This window comes from Salminus brasiliensis, chromosome 4 (genome assembly GCF_030463535.1).
Source record: "Salminus brasiliensis chromosome 4, fSalBra1.hap2, whole genome shotgun sequence".
Taxonomy (NCBI): Eukaryota; Metazoa; Chordata; class Actinopteri; order Characiformes; family Bryconidae; genus Salminus; species Salminus brasiliensis.
In genome coordinates, this window is record NC_132881.1 from 800,410 (window position 1) to 819,015 (window position 18,606).

General features: G+C 44.0%; 1 protein-coding gene across 1 annotated transcript; it reads left to right on the top strand.

Annotated features, from left to right (window-relative positions):
* kif15 (kinesin family member 15) lies at positions 1–18,085 on the top strand. Its single transcript, XM_072676726.1, has 35 exons — positions 1–46; positions 1,845–1,881; positions 2,141–2,327; positions 2,500–2,576; positions 2,717–2,754; positions 2,844–2,941; positions 4,063–4,242; positions 4,370–4,579; positions 4,846–4,971; positions 5,092–5,214; positions 5,332–5,484; positions 5,872–5,937; positions 6,627–6,836; positions 6,966–7,152; positions 7,928–8,069; positions 8,251–8,392; positions 8,631–8,813; positions 9,289–9,417; positions 9,502–9,607; positions 10,407–10,572; positions 11,345–11,495; positions 11,908–11,993; positions 12,122–12,200; positions 12,360–12,446; positions 12,836–12,940; positions 13,040–13,162; positions 13,440–13,586; positions 13,700–13,786; positions 14,087–14,251; positions 14,407–14,510; positions 15,331–15,394; positions 15,503–15,540; positions 15,647–15,779; positions 16,306–16,437; positions 17,207–18,085. Exons 1-35 carry the CDS (start codon positions 13–15, stop codon positions 17,240–17,242), a joined length of 4,131 nt encoding a protein of 1,376 aa, XP_072532827.1. The 5' UTR covers positions 1–12; the 3' UTR covers positions 17,243–18,085.
* Positions 18,086–18,606: the final 521 nt, after the last annotated feature.

The window sequence follows — 18,606 nt, forward strand, 5'->3', positions numbered from 1 at the left end:
TTATTTAACAAAATGTCTCATAACTACACGAACCCCCGCGGAAAAGGTACTTCATCGACTTTACTGCTGTTATAGGCTGACGGGGAGCGCGGATCAGTGCTGTTTCTACACATAGTGCCGATAATAGTAGATAGCTAACGATGCTAGTGTCCGAGCGGCGGCTGGCTTAGCTAAGCTTCAGCGAGCAGCAGTTCTCTTAAAAATGGACTTATTGTGTTTGTTTAAAGCTTTATTTGCCTGAATAGATCGATTGCGAGTATTACAGGCATGTTTACTGCTCAGAAGTTTGGGTTGTTAAGTGAAGGAAGCGGCCGTTTTTGCCCGTGTTTATATTTACTACCTCAGAAATCCTCATTAACTCCACAAACTCCACATTTCTGCTGTTTATTTAGCTACTGTCGAGCCTGTCAGAATTTTTTATTGCTTTAAACAATGATAACTGTTGTTATTAATGCCTCAAACTGTTAATACGACATTAATCTCTTCTCCTTTACTGAGTGTAAATACATAATTCAGAGATTTCGGTGCTAAAATGCAGCTATAACATAAAGCATGGCTCTAGCTGTGTGTGTGTGTGTGTGTGTGTGTGTGTGTGTGTGTGTGGTCGATTAGGGCTGCACGGTATATCGTCTCAGCATCGTCACCGCAGTGTGCGCATGTGCAGGAGTCACTCGGTTATTAATATCGATCATTAATAAGCCGCTCATCCAGGTGAACACACACCCTGTGCTGGCAAGCCAGCTGTGTGTGTGTGTGTGGTGAATTTGGTGGTGCCGGTAGACCAGCTTGGGGATGCTGGTCATGTTTGTTGTCTGTGGTCAGGTAGATCATGCTTGTAGACCAGCTAAACCCTCAAACCCTAACCAAATCCATCCTTCACCCTTTACTGGAGGCAGAGCTGGACAATATGACAATATTTGATGGTATTGTGATGAATTTTGTTGCTTTTCTGAGAATGTCGTGGAAACCATCAGCGCTGACTAACTGCACGATCATTAAAGAGTGCGATCAGTCTTATGGGAGAGTATTTGGACAGCAGTTGTTAAACCTTCTGCTCTGTTGGTGCATTTCATCTACATGATGAAATAATACATAAATGTTGTGATCAGTTTTGTAGATCGTAGAAAATGCCTTTAAATATCGTGATATCAAATTTCTCCATATCGCCCAGCTCTAACTGGAGGGGTGACCTGTTGGATCGGTGACTTCTGGTGAAAATTCCTGTGGTTTTTAATCTGGCAGAACAACAAAATATCACAATTTATTTATTTTTCCAGTATCATGCAGCTTCAGTGCCAGTAGTGGAATAAATAAATAAAGAAATAAAGAAAAAATCACAGCATATCACTGCTGTCCAATGAAAAACCTGTATCTCCGTTTTTGTCCATTTTTGTCCGTTTTTAGCTGCTTCTGTAGACTGTAAATAATTCTGAATGAATGGACCAGTAGAAAAGCTCTAAATAACTTTCAATGGAAGACAATGTAAAAATATTGTATTTGAAGTAAAGAACGTTTTCTCCTTCTCCTGTGAAGTTATTGTTTGGGAGATGCATGTTTTGCGTTGGACAATGACAATATGGTTAATAAATAATAACAACAACAACAACAATAATAATAATAATAATAAACACTGAATCAAAGCTTTCTCTGATTCACCTCCAATTAAATCCCACTAAACACCTGATCTGTAAATAGCTCAGACACTGCATATTTACTGTAGTTTATTTATTGATATAGTGATTATACGCTGCACTACAGTAGCTGTAGTTGTACACTAAGCCCATTTCTAACAGCCAATCAGAGCTCAGTCTGATTTTTCTCCTCTTTTCTTAAAATCCATACAGGGTCTGGAGACACAACCCTGCCTCTCCAGTCCAACAGGTACGTTCTTTCACACACACGCTTTACCAGGCCGACACCAGAACAGCTGGAACAGCAGCTGATAGATTGTTCTAAAATATTGTTGTTGCTTTTATAACATTTAATTTTAGATTCATATATTAGCATTAAATATAAAAAAAATCTATATAAATTGACAAATACAGTTAAAATGAGGTGATTAAGCTTTTGAAGTACTGTTAATGAACTCATTACTGACACTTGGCTGTGTCCTCTCTGTGTCCTCTCTGTGTCTTTACAGCAGTGATGGAGACGCCATTAAGGTGTACGTGCGCGTCCGGCCTCTGACCCAGGGTACCGGGTTGACCACGGACGGTGATCGGAGTTTGTGCATGACGGTGACGTCGCCTCACACCGTACGCCTGCACTCCAAACCCGAGCCGAGAACCTTCACCTACGATCACGTGGCTGACATGGACACCACTCAGGTGAGTGTGAACCCGACCTGCGTGTCAGTGGCTGGATTCAGTGTTTTTAGAGCTGAAATCTTCTGGGTTGCTGTGATTTAGCTGACCTTTCAGGATTATCACGATTGCTCAGCTGTAGTCTATAGTCTGAAAGTACAGATGACTGACATGATATTTTTTTTCTGTTTTGCAGGAATCTGTGTTTTCCAGCGTTGCTAAGAACATTGTGGAGTCGTGTATGAACGGTTATAACGGCACCATATTCGCCTAGTGAGTCCTCCTCCTCCTCTTCCTCCTCTCTGTGTACTCGCTTTAATCAGAACGAGCGAGTGATTTCTGCTCTCTTCATCCTGATGTTTTATCCTCTTCCTTTCTTCTCCTATGTCCACCCCCCCTTTCCCTCGCTGCAGTGGGCAGACTGGCTCTGGGAAGACCTTCACCATGCTGGGTAGGTGACATTTGACTTTGGATAATGGAGGTTTTACTGATTTTTTTTTTTTTTTTTACAGGATTACTCACATGTCTGTGTGTTTGTAGGTCCGAACGAGCTGAATGATTTCTCTGATGAGCTGCGTGGTGTTATCCCTCGCAGCTTCGAGTATTTGTTTTTCCTCATCAACAGAGAAGTGGAGAGGGTGAGCTGCAGTGCAGGACACACTCATCTATTGCATTAGTCTGTCGTAGTTTTCAGGCCTATTATACTTTTACTACAAAAAACACATAAAAAAAAAACAATCAAAAAGGGGCATAGACACCACCACACTCCTATACACTAGAATAGGAGATATTAGTCCATAAACACCTCAATAAACACTCCTATACACTAGAATAGGAGATATTAGTCCATAAACACCTCAATACACACTCCTATACACTAGAATAGGAGATATTAGTCCATAAACACCTCAATAAACACTCCTATACACTAGAATAGAAGATATTAGTCAATACACACCTCAATAAACACTCCTATACACTAGAATAGGAGATATTAGCCCATAAACACCTCAATACACACTCATATACACTAGAATAGGAGATATTAGTCCATAAAACACCCTCAATAAACACTCCTATACACTAGAATAGGAGATATTAGCCCATAAACACCTCAATACACACTCCTATACACTAGAATAGGAGATATTAGCCCATAAACCCCTCAATAAACACTCCTATACACTAGAATAGGAGATATTAGTCCATAAACACCTCAATAAACACTCCTATACACTAGAATAAGAGATATTAGCCCATAAACACCTCAATAAACACACCTTTACACTAGAATAGGAAATATTAGCCCATACACACCTCAATAAACACTCCTATACACTAGAATAGGAGATATTAGTCCATACACACCTCAATAAACACTCCTATACACTAGAATAGGAGATATTAGCCCATAAACCCCTCAATAAACACTCCTATACACTAGAATAGAGATATTAGCCCATAAACACCTCAATACACACTCCTATACACTAGAATAGGAGATATTAGCCCATAAACCCCTCAATAAACACTCCTATACACTAGAATAGGAGATATTAGTCCATACACACCTCAATAAACACTCCTCTACACTAGAATAGGAGATATTAGTCCATAAACACCTCAATACACACTCATATACACTAGAATAGGAGATATTAGTCCATACACACCGCAATTTAAAAAACTTAAATACACATAGAATACATAGAATAGGACGTCTTACAAAATGCTTCTCTCTATCTATCTTTGTCTGTAGTCTGCAGGTGCAAAGAGCTTCCTGTGTAAGTGCTCTTTCATAGAAATCTACAACGAGCAGATCTTCGACCTGCTGGACAGTGCGTCGGCCAGCCTGTTCCTGCGGGAGGACATTAAGAAGGGCGTGTTTGTGGAGGGAGCCGTGGAGAAATACGCAGCCTCGGCTGCAGAGGCCTACCAGGTCAGAAACCAGGAGGGGATTATTACTGTGACCTGGGCCAACATGGCAAACGAATCAGCAATGGCTTCATTTAAATAGTCCTCCGTTTTACTACCAGTGCTGACATTGACTAGCGCGCTTCTCGCAGGTGTTGTCTATGGGTTGGCGTAACCGGCGTGTGGCGTCGACATCGATGAACCGCGAGTCGTCCCGCTCGCACGCTGTTTTCACCATGACTCTGGAGTCCAAGGAGACCGGGCAGGAAGTGGTCAACATCAGGACGTCCCAGCTCAACTTGGTCGATCTAGCAGGATCCGAGAGGCAAAGAGACACACAGGCTGAGGGATCCCGGCTAAAGGTGTGTGAATATTATAGAGCGCCCCCTGCGCTTCCTGCAGTGTTTTACAGTCTGCCAGAATCAGCATGTGGATCATATGAACATTATAGAGCATTATAGAGCGCCCCCTACGCTTTTAGTTGCCCTAAAATTGAATGCAATGATCATTAATAAGTTTATTTTACATAATTGTGACTACACAAAATATTGTGATTATTCATAAAATCTGCATATGTAAAAAAGGTATAAAATTACATATACTAAATCGTTTATTGTCTGCCCTACAGGAGGCCAGCAGTATCAACCGCTCCCTGATGTGTCTGGGTCAGGTGATCATGGCCCTGGTGGACGTGTCCAATGGAAGAAGCCGCCACATCTGCTACAGAGACTCCAAACTCACCTTTCTGCTCAGGGTCAGTCAGCAGGTTATAGGCATTATGGGAGTTATGGTAGTAGTCTATTGGTCTATAATCTTTGATTTTGTCAGTCCGTTTAAATTGACTGAATGAATCCGTCCGGATGTGTGCTTTCAGGACTCTCTGGGAGGCAATGCTAAAACGTACATCATAGCCAACGTCCACCCAGGCTCCAAATGCTTCGGAGAGACGCTCTCCACCCTGCAGTTCGCTCAGAGAGCCAAGCTCATCAAGAACAAGGTCCTGCTTACTCTGACGTTTTGAGGGACAGGCGTTGGTTTTGTTGTTCATGCTGTTGTAAAATCTCCACCCTGATGCTTATGTTGGGTGTTCTCTGTGTGTTTACCTTCCCTGTAGGCTATGATAAACGAGGATACCCAGGGTAACGTAAAGCAGCTTCAGGCTGAAGTGAAGAAACTGAAGGAGCAGTTGGCGAATGCTCTCTTGGGCCGACACAGCATAAACGAACTGGCACCTGGAGGCCCTCAACCTCACACAGGTGAATATTCTGTAGGAGGGGCTGGAGAGGGCTCAACACCAGCTTTTCTTATCCTACACCAGGGTTCATACGGGTCCTGGAAAACCTGGAAAGTCGTGGAAAATAAACATGCCCAAATTCAGTACTGAATAGTCCTTGAAAAAAGTACTTAAAAGTAATGGAAAATATTGTAATGAGCTCCTGTTTTTTATATAATTTTATATAATAACATAACTAAACATTCCCAAAAACAAATGATGGGAACATTTTTGGTCCTGGAATTTAGTTTTTTTGGTACTTGAGAAAATCTTGGAAAGTCCTTGAATTTGAAATTGGTTAAAGTGTATGAACCCTGTACACGTTTCAGCTCATTGTAAAATGGCCGTGTTATTATTTGTCCAGCTCCCGCTGAAACTGAGCTGCCGTATAAGACTCGCTTCCTCCAGGCTGTGCGACTCTGGAAGAAACGAGAGGACGAGAAAAAGGTGAGGAGAAGGGAGAGGCTATAAAAAGCAGAGTTTGTTCAATTCAGTTACACTTTTAAAATAAATAAATAAGTTTAATCAACAACGACAAAAAATAACTAAATGTTAAGGTATGAATTTATACTACAACTAAAGACAAATAAAAATATATATATAAATATTAAATATTAGAGTCTTCAACTGTATCATTTGCCCAGAGCTATGTCTGTGGTCTGTAGTCGATGCAGAGTGTCTTCTGTGTACAGATGGGGGTAGATGAGCTTTTCTGTGTTTTAAAGTTTTAAAGATCCATTCATTATTATTATTATTATTATTATTATTATACAAACCTGTATCATTTGTTTGTATCCTGGTCAGATAGAATGTGCAACACCTGTAAATGTCATTTACAGCTTAAGTGAAATAGATCTTAAATTTGTTTAGATGTTTAAACCTTTGAAAATAGCAATAAATAACATGAAATATAAATATAATGTAATATAAATGTAGTACATTCATATTAAATTACAATTCAATGTGAAAAATGATACAAGTTTGTGATGTCAGGAACGCCTGCTCTGTTGGTTTTTGATTTTACTTGAATGCTTCAGTTTTAAGTGAATAAATGCTGGGAGAGGTATAGTTTATACTGGTTGTACTGGGAGGGATTTTGGTTGTGGCTGGGTCTAACAGTTGTGATGTTGCTGCAGGCTTTGCAGGAGAAGGTCTCCCGGATGGAGGAAGCCTGGGCTCAGAAGGAGAAGTTTATCCAGTCCAACCGAATGATCCTAAAGTTCAGGGACGACCGGATTTCTCAGCTGAAGCGAGAGCTGGAGGCGGGGCGGCAGGCCGAACCGCAGCGGCAGGACCAGACACTGATTGATCAGCTGCTGCAGGAGATCCGTCTGCTCCGGGAACAGGTCCGGAGCTCATTAACATGTCTATATAAGCATTTCTATAAAACGTATGTCGTTGGTGCTTACGTTGGGGGGGGGGCAGGCAGTCAGGCTGGCAGTGTTTACAAATGTTGTCATAATTCGCTTTCTCAGGTAGAGCACCATCCCCGCATGATGTGGTACGCAGCGGAGAACTGCAGCCTACGAGAGGAGGTTCGCGCCCTGCGAGCTTTAGAGGCAGTGAAGAGCGCTCAGCAGGTCGTGTCCCAATCTGCAGCTGAGCTGGAGAAAGCTTTCCAGGAGCTCACGCAGACAGAGGAGCCTACAGAGGCCTCAGGAGGTGAGGGAACAATGGGATGTAGGGTGAAATGCAAACTCTGCCTATAGCGGTTGTAAAAAGTCCTATCAGAGCTGCAAATTCATACTGGATTATAATGAAAGCCATTACTGTCGGACTGTTAAACATTACATACACTGCAGATTCATACTGGATTAAAACCTCTTGCAGTATGACAGTAATAAATGAAAACGATACACACTGCTGATTCATACTGCACTGACATAGCTACAGAATTATTCCAGTCAGACTGTTTAAAAACTACACACTCTGCTAATTCATACTGGATTAAAACCATTTTGTGATTATTGTCTTTAGACTGGACAAAAAAAAAACATACTGCAGAGTCGTACTGGATTGAAACCTCTCCAATTATTACTGTCAGACTGCAAAACTGCACACACTGCAATTATTTTAAATCATTTTAATCCAGTATGAATTAAACTACATACACTGCAGATTCATACTGGATTAAAACCATTTTCTCATTAGTCATAGGACTGGACAACAAAAACACACACTGCAGATTCATCCTGTATTAAAACCCCCTCCAATTATTAATGTCAGACAACAAAACTGCACACACTGCAATTATTGATATTTTATTGATATTGATTATTTAATCCAGTATAAGGATTACTGCAGATTCATACTGGATTAAATGATACCCAAATTTACTCGGTAGTGGAAGTACAGAAGTATACAAAGTTTAGTTGTTGTTGTTGTTGTTTATGATAAATTTGGGTTATTGTTTTTGTTTACTTTTGAAATACGACAGCCCCAACCACCTACTCCACCCCAGTCACCATGGAGACGTTGTCCTCCGTTTCAGTGGAAAGGCTGAAGGCCCAGCTGCTGCAGAAACAGTCTGAGCTCACCGCCACCGCACAGGCCTTCGATGAGTACAAGCAGATCAGCAAGTGAGCCCAACCCCTACGCTCCGCCGAATTCTTTTACATAAACCATAAGAACAGCTAAAACAGTACCCGTCATAGCGCCCCCATCTGACAGTGTAAACTACAGAACGTGCACTGCTGTCCTTGTGATAATGTCAAGCAGTCTGAGACTTTAAACCCCTGCCACACTGTCTGTCCTCTCCAGGAAGCAGCTGCTGGAGCTGGAGTCTGAGAAACGCTACCTGGACAAATCCAACAAGCACCTGGAGAAGATTCTGGAAGCCACCAAAGCTCACACCAAGCAGGAAGTGTCCCAGCTCAATAAAATCCACGCAGAAACCATTAAGGTACACAAACTAAAGAGTCACTTTTATTGAAGGATTAGAGGGTTTGAGTTTCAGAAATCACACGTCAGCAGACTGCAGCAGAGCCGTCCAGGCAGGTAGGACAGAATCCTGGGGTGGACCTGGATTGGATTCGTCACCTCTAATGAAAATATTGACTGTTATCATCAGAAGAGCCACGCTTTGACTGATCGCAACAATTATGTAAATTAGAAATTAAATATGCCTTTTTTTCCTCCAGATCCTGACGACTCCGACCAAAGCGTACAACCTGCGGAGCCGCCTGGTGCCTCTGGCCAGCCCAGAGCATCTGAACGGCCACTCTGAAGAGGGCGAGCTGGAGGACATCCACTCTGAACAGCCCCCGCCGGAGATGAGCGAACTGGCCTGCGAGGCTCTCACTGAAGAGCTGAAGCAGATGCAGGTACTGACCAAGAGACTGAGTTTCTGTTTAATGGTGTTTTCAGTGTTTTACTATTAGAATATGCTCTTTTTATTTTAGTATTTATATTTTAAAAAGCTTTATTAGGCCCGGGGTGGTCCAGCGGACTAAGGCACTGTCTAAAATTGAAGAGGAAAATTTGGTAAAAAAAAAAAATGTTGGCTAGATGGAGCTTAATTTGTATTTTCTGGCAGATTGTCCAGATTTCTACAGTCTTTGTTTCTTAGTCTCTGTTATATTTGTGTTATTATAGTGTTTATGTGCTGAAGGTGAGGTTTTTTTAACTACAATGCTGCACATTTCCACCAAGATGTTCTCGGTACCTGGAAAACTACAGGTGGTCAACAGTGGCTGCGTAAATTAGCCAGGTTCTACTGTGTAGTGATGTCAGTTGTGGTGTATCTCAGTGAATAACGCCCTGTTTGTGAACTTTGTGGTCTTGTCTGATGCACATTAGGATCAGATCAGTCGTCTGAAGGGCCAGTTGGACGAGGAGGGAGCCAAGAACGTGAAGCTGCTTCAGCAAATCAGCAAGCTGGAAGAGCAGGTGACCACGGCAACAGAGCAGTCGGCTCGCAGAGAGGAGGTAGGGTGGATGCGGTGCTGCAGCGAATAAGAGGTTTGTTTATTTCGGGAGTTCGTTTACAGCTCTCCTGTTTGTCCTCTGTAGGACCTCCATTCCGAGCGCTGCTCTCTGATGGAGGAGCAGCAGAAGCTGCAGGAGAAGATCAGCGCTTTGGAGCAGCAGCTCACTCAGGAGAGGACCTCAGCAGACGGTCAGTGTACTTCTGCCTTCAGTCAGAGAGTGGAGCTCAGCGTTGTAGTGTAGTGTGTCTAATGGGGATCTATTCACTATAGAAAACTAGAACTCCCTTTAAAACCGCTTTAGTCTTCTGATTAATAAAAATCACTGCACAGCAGGACACGTGCAGCCATGCAGGGAATCCTGATAGTTGTGACCAGCCTGTAGCTCCTTAGTCCTAAGACACTCTTCTGGGGCTGCTAACCAGTATTCAGTAACGCTGGCAGATGGATTAGGCCCGGATTCGGATCCGGATCCAGATCCAGCAGTGAATTTCAGCTGACTGAACCAAGCACTCAGGGATAGTGGGTGTGGGGTGGGTGGCAATACAAGCTAAATTAAGAAAGATAAAAATGCTGCAGTGGCCTTCTGAGTGGCGCAGCTGTCTAAGTGTTGGCTCTATCGTAATTGGGAGGTCTTTTTTCTGTTTTCTGACAGCCTGACTGAATATTATTTTATATTAGTTTGTTTTTAATAAAACAGTAGTCCCTATGTTCTAACCAATATATCATTTATTGATATACAGAAAATATCAACATTAATATGAATTATGTTAAATAATTACATTTCTAATCATTTAAAAACATCGAAAAAATCTAAATAAAATAGTATATCAGTGTCATTTAATTAGTCTGGACTAACCGTTAATGTTCAGTGTTACAAGGCAGCTGTGTGCGTGAAGGTCCTTCAGACTTTTGGAGACTATATCTGTACATCTGTAACCTGTTATCTAGAACCTGGTTTGAGGCTAACTGGTGTGTTATGGCCCACAGTGCTGCGCAGTGAGGTGTGTGACCTGCGGCTGGTGCTGAAGTCGTCCGATAAAGAGCTGGAGGCGGCACGGAGGGAACAGCAGGAGAGCCGGACGGAGCAGGAGAGGGAGAACACGCAGCTCTCCAGCAGCTTAATCAGCACACAGCTACAGCTGGACAAAGTCAGGTGAGAGCGCTGGACGGGCCGCCGTCCACATCGGTGCTGTTGTCACACACACACACACACACCATTACATTTATGATTACATTCTAGCCACGATTTTCCTGAAAATTTAACCTTTCCCGTGATTTGTATCCGAAGGGGGTTGTTGGCTTCCTGTTACGAGTGTTTACGCTCAGAACGAGTTAAATAGCGGGCCTCCATGGTTTGATTTATTGATTGATTGATTTATTTATTAAAAAATAACAAACACTGCAAAAACACTAGGTGGTTTCAGGGTAACGTCGTTTTGAGAACCTGTGGTGACCGTGTTTTGACAGTTCCCATCTCTCCACGCTTACAGAGTGTGTAGATATCCCATCCTATTTGCTGTGAATCATGACTGGCCTTGTGACTTATGAGTGGATGTAGACGCATCCCGCCGGGCTCGGGCAGTGTTTTATCTGCTGGTGTTCAAAGTGTGTGTTTTCCAGCAGCAGCTTCAGTTCTTTTAGTCGCTGCGGTCCCCGACAGCACACGTGGGGTCCGAGCTCATATTTGAACCACGCAGTCTGTACCAAAGTTTCGTTCTTCTCACTGCGGCGGTGCTCTTTAAAAAACGACATGGATCCAGCAGAGCCGTCCCTGTTGCCCTGTTCGGTTTTCTCTGCTCGCCACCTTCAGGACTGACCGTTAACTGCAGTGTGGGGCGTTTACTGAGATGTTCAGATTGTCCGAAAGAGCACTACGGGGTTCCTAAACATGGATGTGTGTGTGTGTGTTTCTGTGTGTGTATCAGGCTGGAGTGGGAGCAGCTGCAGGAGCAGCAGCGTCTGCTGCAGGACGCGTTCGACACGCTGCAGGCGGAGTTTAAGTTTGAGGCTGATCAGTACAGCCAGCAGCTGGAGGAGAAAACCAGACAGCACCGAGAACAGCAGACCCAGATCACTGTGAGGAACTCGCTCACCTTCTCTGCCTGTCTTCTCTGTCTGGTCGTCTGACGTCGTCTGAAAAAAATTTGCCTTTGTTCTGTTCTGTTAGGCTGTTCCTTTTACCTTTTAATTTCTTAATTGTTTTTTAGTTTCCTCTTTTCTCATCCTCCCTCCTTTTTTTCACTTATTTACATCACTGTTAAATTCCTGTTCCTTTTTTTTCTTCCTTTTCTCCTCCTGTCTGTTACCTGTTCCCATCGTCCTCTCGTTCTATTTACATCACCCTCTCTTTCCTGTTCTCCTCCTCTCTCATCCCTTCCTCCTCCGTTTACTGCGCTCCTGTTCTCCCTTTCCATTCGTTACTAGTAATCATCCTGCTGCAGGGAGAGCCTCCTCTCTAACGGCGCTGTGTTTGTGTGCTGGTTTATAGGAGCTGATGAATTCTCTTCAGGCTGAGCGAGAGATGAGCAGCAGTCTGAGGTCACAGCTGAAGGCCGACAGAGAGAGCACCTCCAAGTGAGTTCATCTCGGCCACACGGTCCGAGCCTCGCGCTCTCCGGCTCCCCCCTGTGACAGAACTGAGAGTTTTACAGTGTTTCTAATGACTGAACTCGGATCTGATGCTCCTGCTGCTGCTGTTACAGGGAGTTACTGCAGTCTATGGAGGAGAACGCACTGCTGAAGAAACAGATTCTGGACCTCACTGCAGAAAACCAACAGCAGGTGTGTGTGTGTGTGAGAGTGTGTGAGAGACGATACATGACTTGACCTCATTTCTGGGTTACGCTTTTTATTTGTTACTTTTTTACTTTTACTATTTACTTTTTAAGCTTTTTATTATTATTATTATTATTGTTATTATAATTGATTAATCTCTTCCAGGCGGAGCGCATCCAAGTCCTTCAGCAGGATGTAAACACCGGCACCGCCTCAGTGTCCAACCTCGAGCAGAAAATAGAGCAGGACAAAGTAAGATGACCTCCAGATCGCTCTCTATCTATTTTCTTCTTCCTGTAGTAGTAGTACTGGCTGTAGTATCAGATTTATCAGATGTAGTAGATGTGGTGGTAGTTGTTGGTGGTGGTGGTGGTGGTGGTGGTGGTAGTAGCTGATGTAACGGCAGCAGTAGTGAATGTGGCAGCAGTGGTGGCAAACGTAGTAGATGTAGTAGGTGCAGGAGCAGTACTAGTAATGGCAGTATCGCATGTAATAGCAGCAGTATCAGTGGTGGTGGTAGTAGCTGTAGTAGATGTAGTTGCAGCAGTAACAACCATAATGGGTGTAATAGCAGACGTAGAACCAGTAGCAGCAGCAGCTGTAATGGTAATGGTGACCGTTTTGAGTGTGTTGTGTTTCAGGCTGTGGTTCTGGATATGATGAAGCAGACTCGTGATCTGAGGTCTGAACTGGGACAGAAAGAACGGAGTCTGTCCCTGCTCTCCGCTGACTTCAGCGACATCACTGTGAGTATTCTTATTTCCAATATCTCAGAAGTGAACGTCTGAATCCTGCGTACGTTGTCAACGTTGAGAGTCTTGAATATGGAGCTGCTGTGTTTGCAGGCGAAGTACGGAGCGGTGTGTTCGGAGCGAGAGGAGATGAAGACGCTGATCTCTAACATGAAGACGGAGGTGCAGGATCTGAGGGAGGCTTCCGACAGATGCCGCGCGTCAGAACGTGTGGAGGTATGTCCCATTAAGAGCCAAGAAAAGTGACCGCAGGCTTCCTGTTCTATTGGGCAGTGCTTTATGGCAGTGCTGTATTTGCTGATTAGAAGAGCTGTGAACAAAGACAGTCCTTATTCAGCCTGTTTGTGCTTCTGTGCGTCTGTACATTAATATGTGGTATTATTTGAAGCCCAGGTTGCAAGGCTTACTTCAGTCGCAGCATAATTGCAGTCTGCCATTTAGGCCTCATTGTGAAACCCTGATCTGAAGTTCTGCTTGTGCTGCTGCGCTGCAGTTGGAGCTGCTGCAGGAGGACCTGGCGTACGCTACAGAGGAGGTGGAGAGGCTGAGTAAAGCTCTAGAAGAACAGACTGCTTCTCTGAAGAAGGCGGAGCTCCTGAACACGGAGAGAGAGGCGACTGTACACGCGCTGCAGGAACAGGTACGCCTCATATTAATAAAGGAGGACTGTTCAACTTGTTCTGTAATGCTTGTTGAACCGGAGGCGTGTGTGTGTGTGTGTGTGTGTGTGTGTGTGTGTGTGCGCGCGCGCAGCTAAAGCAGCAGCAGCAGGAGGAGCAGATGAATATAAGGAATGAAGGTGCTGCTCATGCAGTGGCTACACCTAAAGCAAACCCACGGGTGAGTGCTGACATCAGTAGTATCTGGTGGATATCACCGGGCAGGGGTGGAGCTTAGCGGTTGGGCAGATGAAAATGTTGGAGATGTGAGTTCGAGTCTCCGGGTGGGAAGATGGTGGCCCTCCTAATGTCGGCAACACTTCTAGTGCTAGGGGGCGCTACGAACGGGTGGGTTAATTGGCAGAACCAGATTGGGATCCATCAGCACCTTAAAGAGGCATCCGCCCATAAAGAGCCTGCAGTATTGGGCAAAATAAACAATGACTTAGTAAAAAATACTTGTTTTTGCGTGTACGTTCAGACCCCTCACACCCCGCGCAGCTTCAACACTGAGCTGTCCCAGGTGCTGGAGAGCCAGGAGAGGGAGCTGGAGAGCAGGCGCTCGTCTATGATAACCATGGAGGTGCTGCTGACGGAGCTGAACGCTGAACGCACAGCCAAGAACGAGGAGATCCAGAGACTGAAGGTTAGAACAAGCACACATTTGTTAACAGTAACTCCCAGCTAACCCAGCGCTGTAATACCAGTCGAACAATTGTACATGCAGGGGAGTGTACACAGCATTTTATAAAAAATTTTTAAGTGTGTTATTTATTTATTTATTTATTTATTTATTTGCAGGCTCAGCTGAATGAGAAGGAGAACGTGCGTTTGGAGATCCAGACTCTGCTGGAGCATTTTTACAACACACAGAGCCAGAAGACCCTGAGCAGCAATGCTACGGAGTGAGACTCGCATACACTCACATATTAAACTGATATACATACAGTGCTGAGTTACAGTACAGAGTACAGAATTGATGAGTTGGGTTAATAAAATTAGCGAGAGAAGCCTGAGGGAGAATCCCTCGTTTTTGTGAGCGCTGAAGTCACGGTGACCAGAAAAGTGATCACTGATGGCAATCAAAACAACCAGCTTTGAGACTCTGCTTAAGCTTTGACTTATAACCGTTATGAGACCTTATGTCTGCCCTCAGATTACATTGAGAGTGGCAATCATTGGGGACCAGGCATTGAAAATTGGCATTTCTTGCTCCTGGACTCCCCCTATAGTCTGGAAGTGTAATTCACACACTGAGCCGCCAATTTTTCTGGACGGGCTGTGAGGCGTAAAAATCTCTAGTAGCAAACAAACAGGAAGGCTCCGACCCCTATTCCAGTCAGTGGAGCATCACGGTGATTTAAAGCTGCTGTTTTAAGGTAAAATGCTGCATAAAGCTGCTTTAATACTGTTTATCTTGGCAGAACAGTTTCATCAGCTGCAATAAAACCAGCTGTTGGGTTTGACGGTCAATTAAAACTGGGCTGAATGGGGAGATTATGTGGAAAATAATTAGCAGTGAGATAGTGATGCACAAAAACACAGTTTTTAAAACTATTTGTATTCATTAACTAATAAATGCTAATCAAACAGCAGATAAACAGTGATTCTAATTTTGCCTAAAAAGATGAAGATGCATCTTGTGTCAAAACCTTACTTATTTATTTATTTTATTTATTTGTTTATTTATTTATCTATCTATTTATTTATCTATCTATCCATCAGAAACTTGAAAGAGGCCATCCATCAGTCCGTCCTCCGAGAGTTACGGGAGGAGAGGAGTGTGAAGGTGAGGGTGTTTACCGTCCTCCTGCAGGTTTCAGTAGAAAGAACAGTAAACGCAGCTCTGTAATGGTTTGAGTCGGGTCTGAATTGGACTCTCTTGTTCTTCTCTCAGAATGCTCTGATGCAGCAGCTGGCTGAGGCTCAGACGTCGTAAGAGAAACAGCATTTGAATACTAATTCATTTTAATATGAGATCAATATGGTAATTGGGTTGGAGCTCTGATTGCGGTCTGTATGTGTGCGTTTGATTGGACAGTCTGCAGAATAAGGAGGTAACGCTGGTCCAGTCTCAGACGTGTGTGCAGGAGCTGACCTCTGAGCTCAGAAACCGCTGTCTGGAGCTTCGAGAGCTGAGGCTGAAAGACCAGGAGCTGGAGGCCCTGCTGGCGGTGAGTTCATCCAAGCAAATACCAGAAATATATGAGGATTAAGACATGCAGTTAGCTCAAGTGCTAAATGCTGGGTATGCACTACTTGGGCAAAAGTATTCGGACACCTGCTCGTTCTTTGTTTTTTCTGATGTCAAGGGATAAAAAAAAAATAAAATAATAATAAGTTGATCCTGCTTTTGTTGGAGATTTTAGAAGAGCATTGCTGTGATGGTTTGATTGCATCCGGTGACGAACTTTAAGGTCGGGATGGATAAATCAGATCAATGTTGATCTACTCCAGAGAGTAGTATTCTATTGGCAGTACTTCTCTACAAGGACTAGACAAGCTGTGTGTGTGCATTTGCACATCTGTGTCAGCAATGGGTGCAGCTTAAAGTAACGCTAACAGAAGCAAAACTTCAGACACTGATCAGGCCTTCTTTTGGGTTTATGGCTAAACTGTCACTTTAAGTGTAGTCAGCTGAGAGTAAACAGTGGTCACTGTTGTCTGAATGGGGCTGAAGCTGTTCTGTTCTTGTGGCAGGAGGTGGAGGTGTTGAGGAAGCAGGTCGATCACCTGGCGGAGGAAAACGGCAAACTGCTCGGCCACCAGAACCACAGGCAGAAGATAGAGTACATGGTCCGTCTGAAAAAGGAGATTACCAAACTGCAGGAGGTGAGCTTCATAGGTGTCCCTTTAACCATGTTCGACTACAGCTGAAGAACCCCGCCCAGCATGTGTCGTTGTTAACGAGGCGTCCAATAAAACGAGAGTTTAACCGAAGGGGAGTGAAGGCAGGGCTGAACAGTGGGACAGGTTTATTCATGTTTTTCATAAGAAATGCTAATTTATTCATTCAGCATCCAATCAGACAGTTTCAGCAAGGTTTGGTTAAAACCCTCGAGAAACAGCTCAGGCCCATCAGTGCTGGGTCTTGCTGAGTAGTTCAGTGTAGAAATATGAGGCTGTTGCTAATGTTGCTAATGTCGCTAATGTTGACATGGGCTGAGTGGGAGGAGCTAAACCTGCCGGATTGATGTTTCCTCCTCCAGAACGAAGCTCAGTAAGTGCTGGTCTTTAGTCGGTCCAGTCAGAGAGGTGATGTGCTGTTTGCATAAACAGACACAGAGGATTCCAAGCAGATCCGACTCCGATACACTCGTGTCGGAGGAACTTCCAGTCATGCTAACTGTCCTCCTGGTGTCGGTGCTGAAACCCAGTGAAGGTTTCTGAGGAAGGCTAAAAACGGTGAGCGCTCCGTGTAACGGTGCAGGGCTGGACATGAAGACGCAGCGGCCGTGAGATCTGGACTTTGACCCGACCCAGGCAGTTGGAACAAAAGATCTGGTCTTTGCTTCTCGCTGTGTAAAAATATTCTCCAGTTGTTCGAAGCTGTTGCGATGTCCAGCCGTGCTGACCGGCTTTCTTTCGTTCTGTTTCCCAGGAGAACGAGAAGCTGCGGCACAAGAGCACGACCTAACCTCCAGACCTCCTGCCTAAACCTCCCTGCTTGGTCTGTAGATTCTCCTTCAGCTGGACACTGCAGGAGCCATTAGTGGTGCAGTAGCACAGTTCAACCCAGGGATCAGGATCTGAGCTCTCGGACAGTGAAACCGGTACAGTCTGTTCATACACACTGACTTTATCAGACTCAACGCAGGGAAACATGAACTGTGCGAGTGAGAAACATGAACTGGTGTGTGAGGTGAGTGTGTGTGTGGATGTTTTTTAGTAGGAAATTAGGAGACAATGTGACGTCCGTTAACGTTTAGGAAACCTGGACTGTATGTATGATTCGTATGTTGTTCTTTTTCTCATAGAAGCAGTAGATTTATTTTTTTGTAATAAAATTCATCATTAATCGACCAACAAGTTTTTGTTTGTAAATATTTCAGTATCAGTATCGAGGCAGCTTCTTCATCCCTCATTGGTGCTCAGTCTGGGGCCTTTCTCCTGAAATTCACCTGCTGGTTTTCAGAACATTTCTCTGGGTATTACTCTTTTCCTGACTGTGAAATTAAAAGTGAAATGATTATTAACTGTATTTTCTACTTTCTCTTTGTTCATTTCTCACCTTTATACACTTTACAAAAGTTCTGTCTTTTAAAACATGCTCACGGTTTGATGGTGCAGTTTGGATGAAGTGGTGCGTGTGCTCTTCTGCACTGTATCAGGGTTACACACAGGATTATACAGAGTGGTGAATTTTAATGAGCTGATTTTTGAGTCTATTTCTCTCTATGTATCGTCTCCTCTAACCCTCCTGTCCTGTCTTTTGTTCCTCCTGTGAACGTTTGTGCTACTTCCTTTTTGTCGAAATACTTGTGGCCAATATTTTTTTGTTTCCTGGTATTTTTATGAATAAAATTATTTTGTAATTCAGAAGTCTGTGTTTCTATTGTAGTGGTCAGTTTTATGATCTGTTGAGATACTGAAATAATATTTGTAAAATGTTGACAGTATGGAGACAAATCCTGAAAGACGGTTTCAGAACCATAAGACTAAAGCACAGCCTCCAAACATGGTGGAGGTAGTTCCACACACTGCTACAGCTCACAGTGAGAGCTAGCCAGGCTAAAGCACAGCCTCCAAACATGGCGGAGGTAGTTCCACACACTGCTACAGCTCACAGTGCGAGCTAGCCAGGCTAAAGCACAGCCTCCAAACATGGCGGAGGTAGTTCCACACACTGCTACAGCTCACAGTGCGAGCTAGCCAGGCTAAAACACAGCCTCCAAACATGGTGGAGGTAGTTCCACACACTGCTACAGCTCACAGTGCGAGCTAGCCAGGCTAAAACACAGCCTCCAAACATGGCGGAGGTAGTTCCACACACTGCTACAG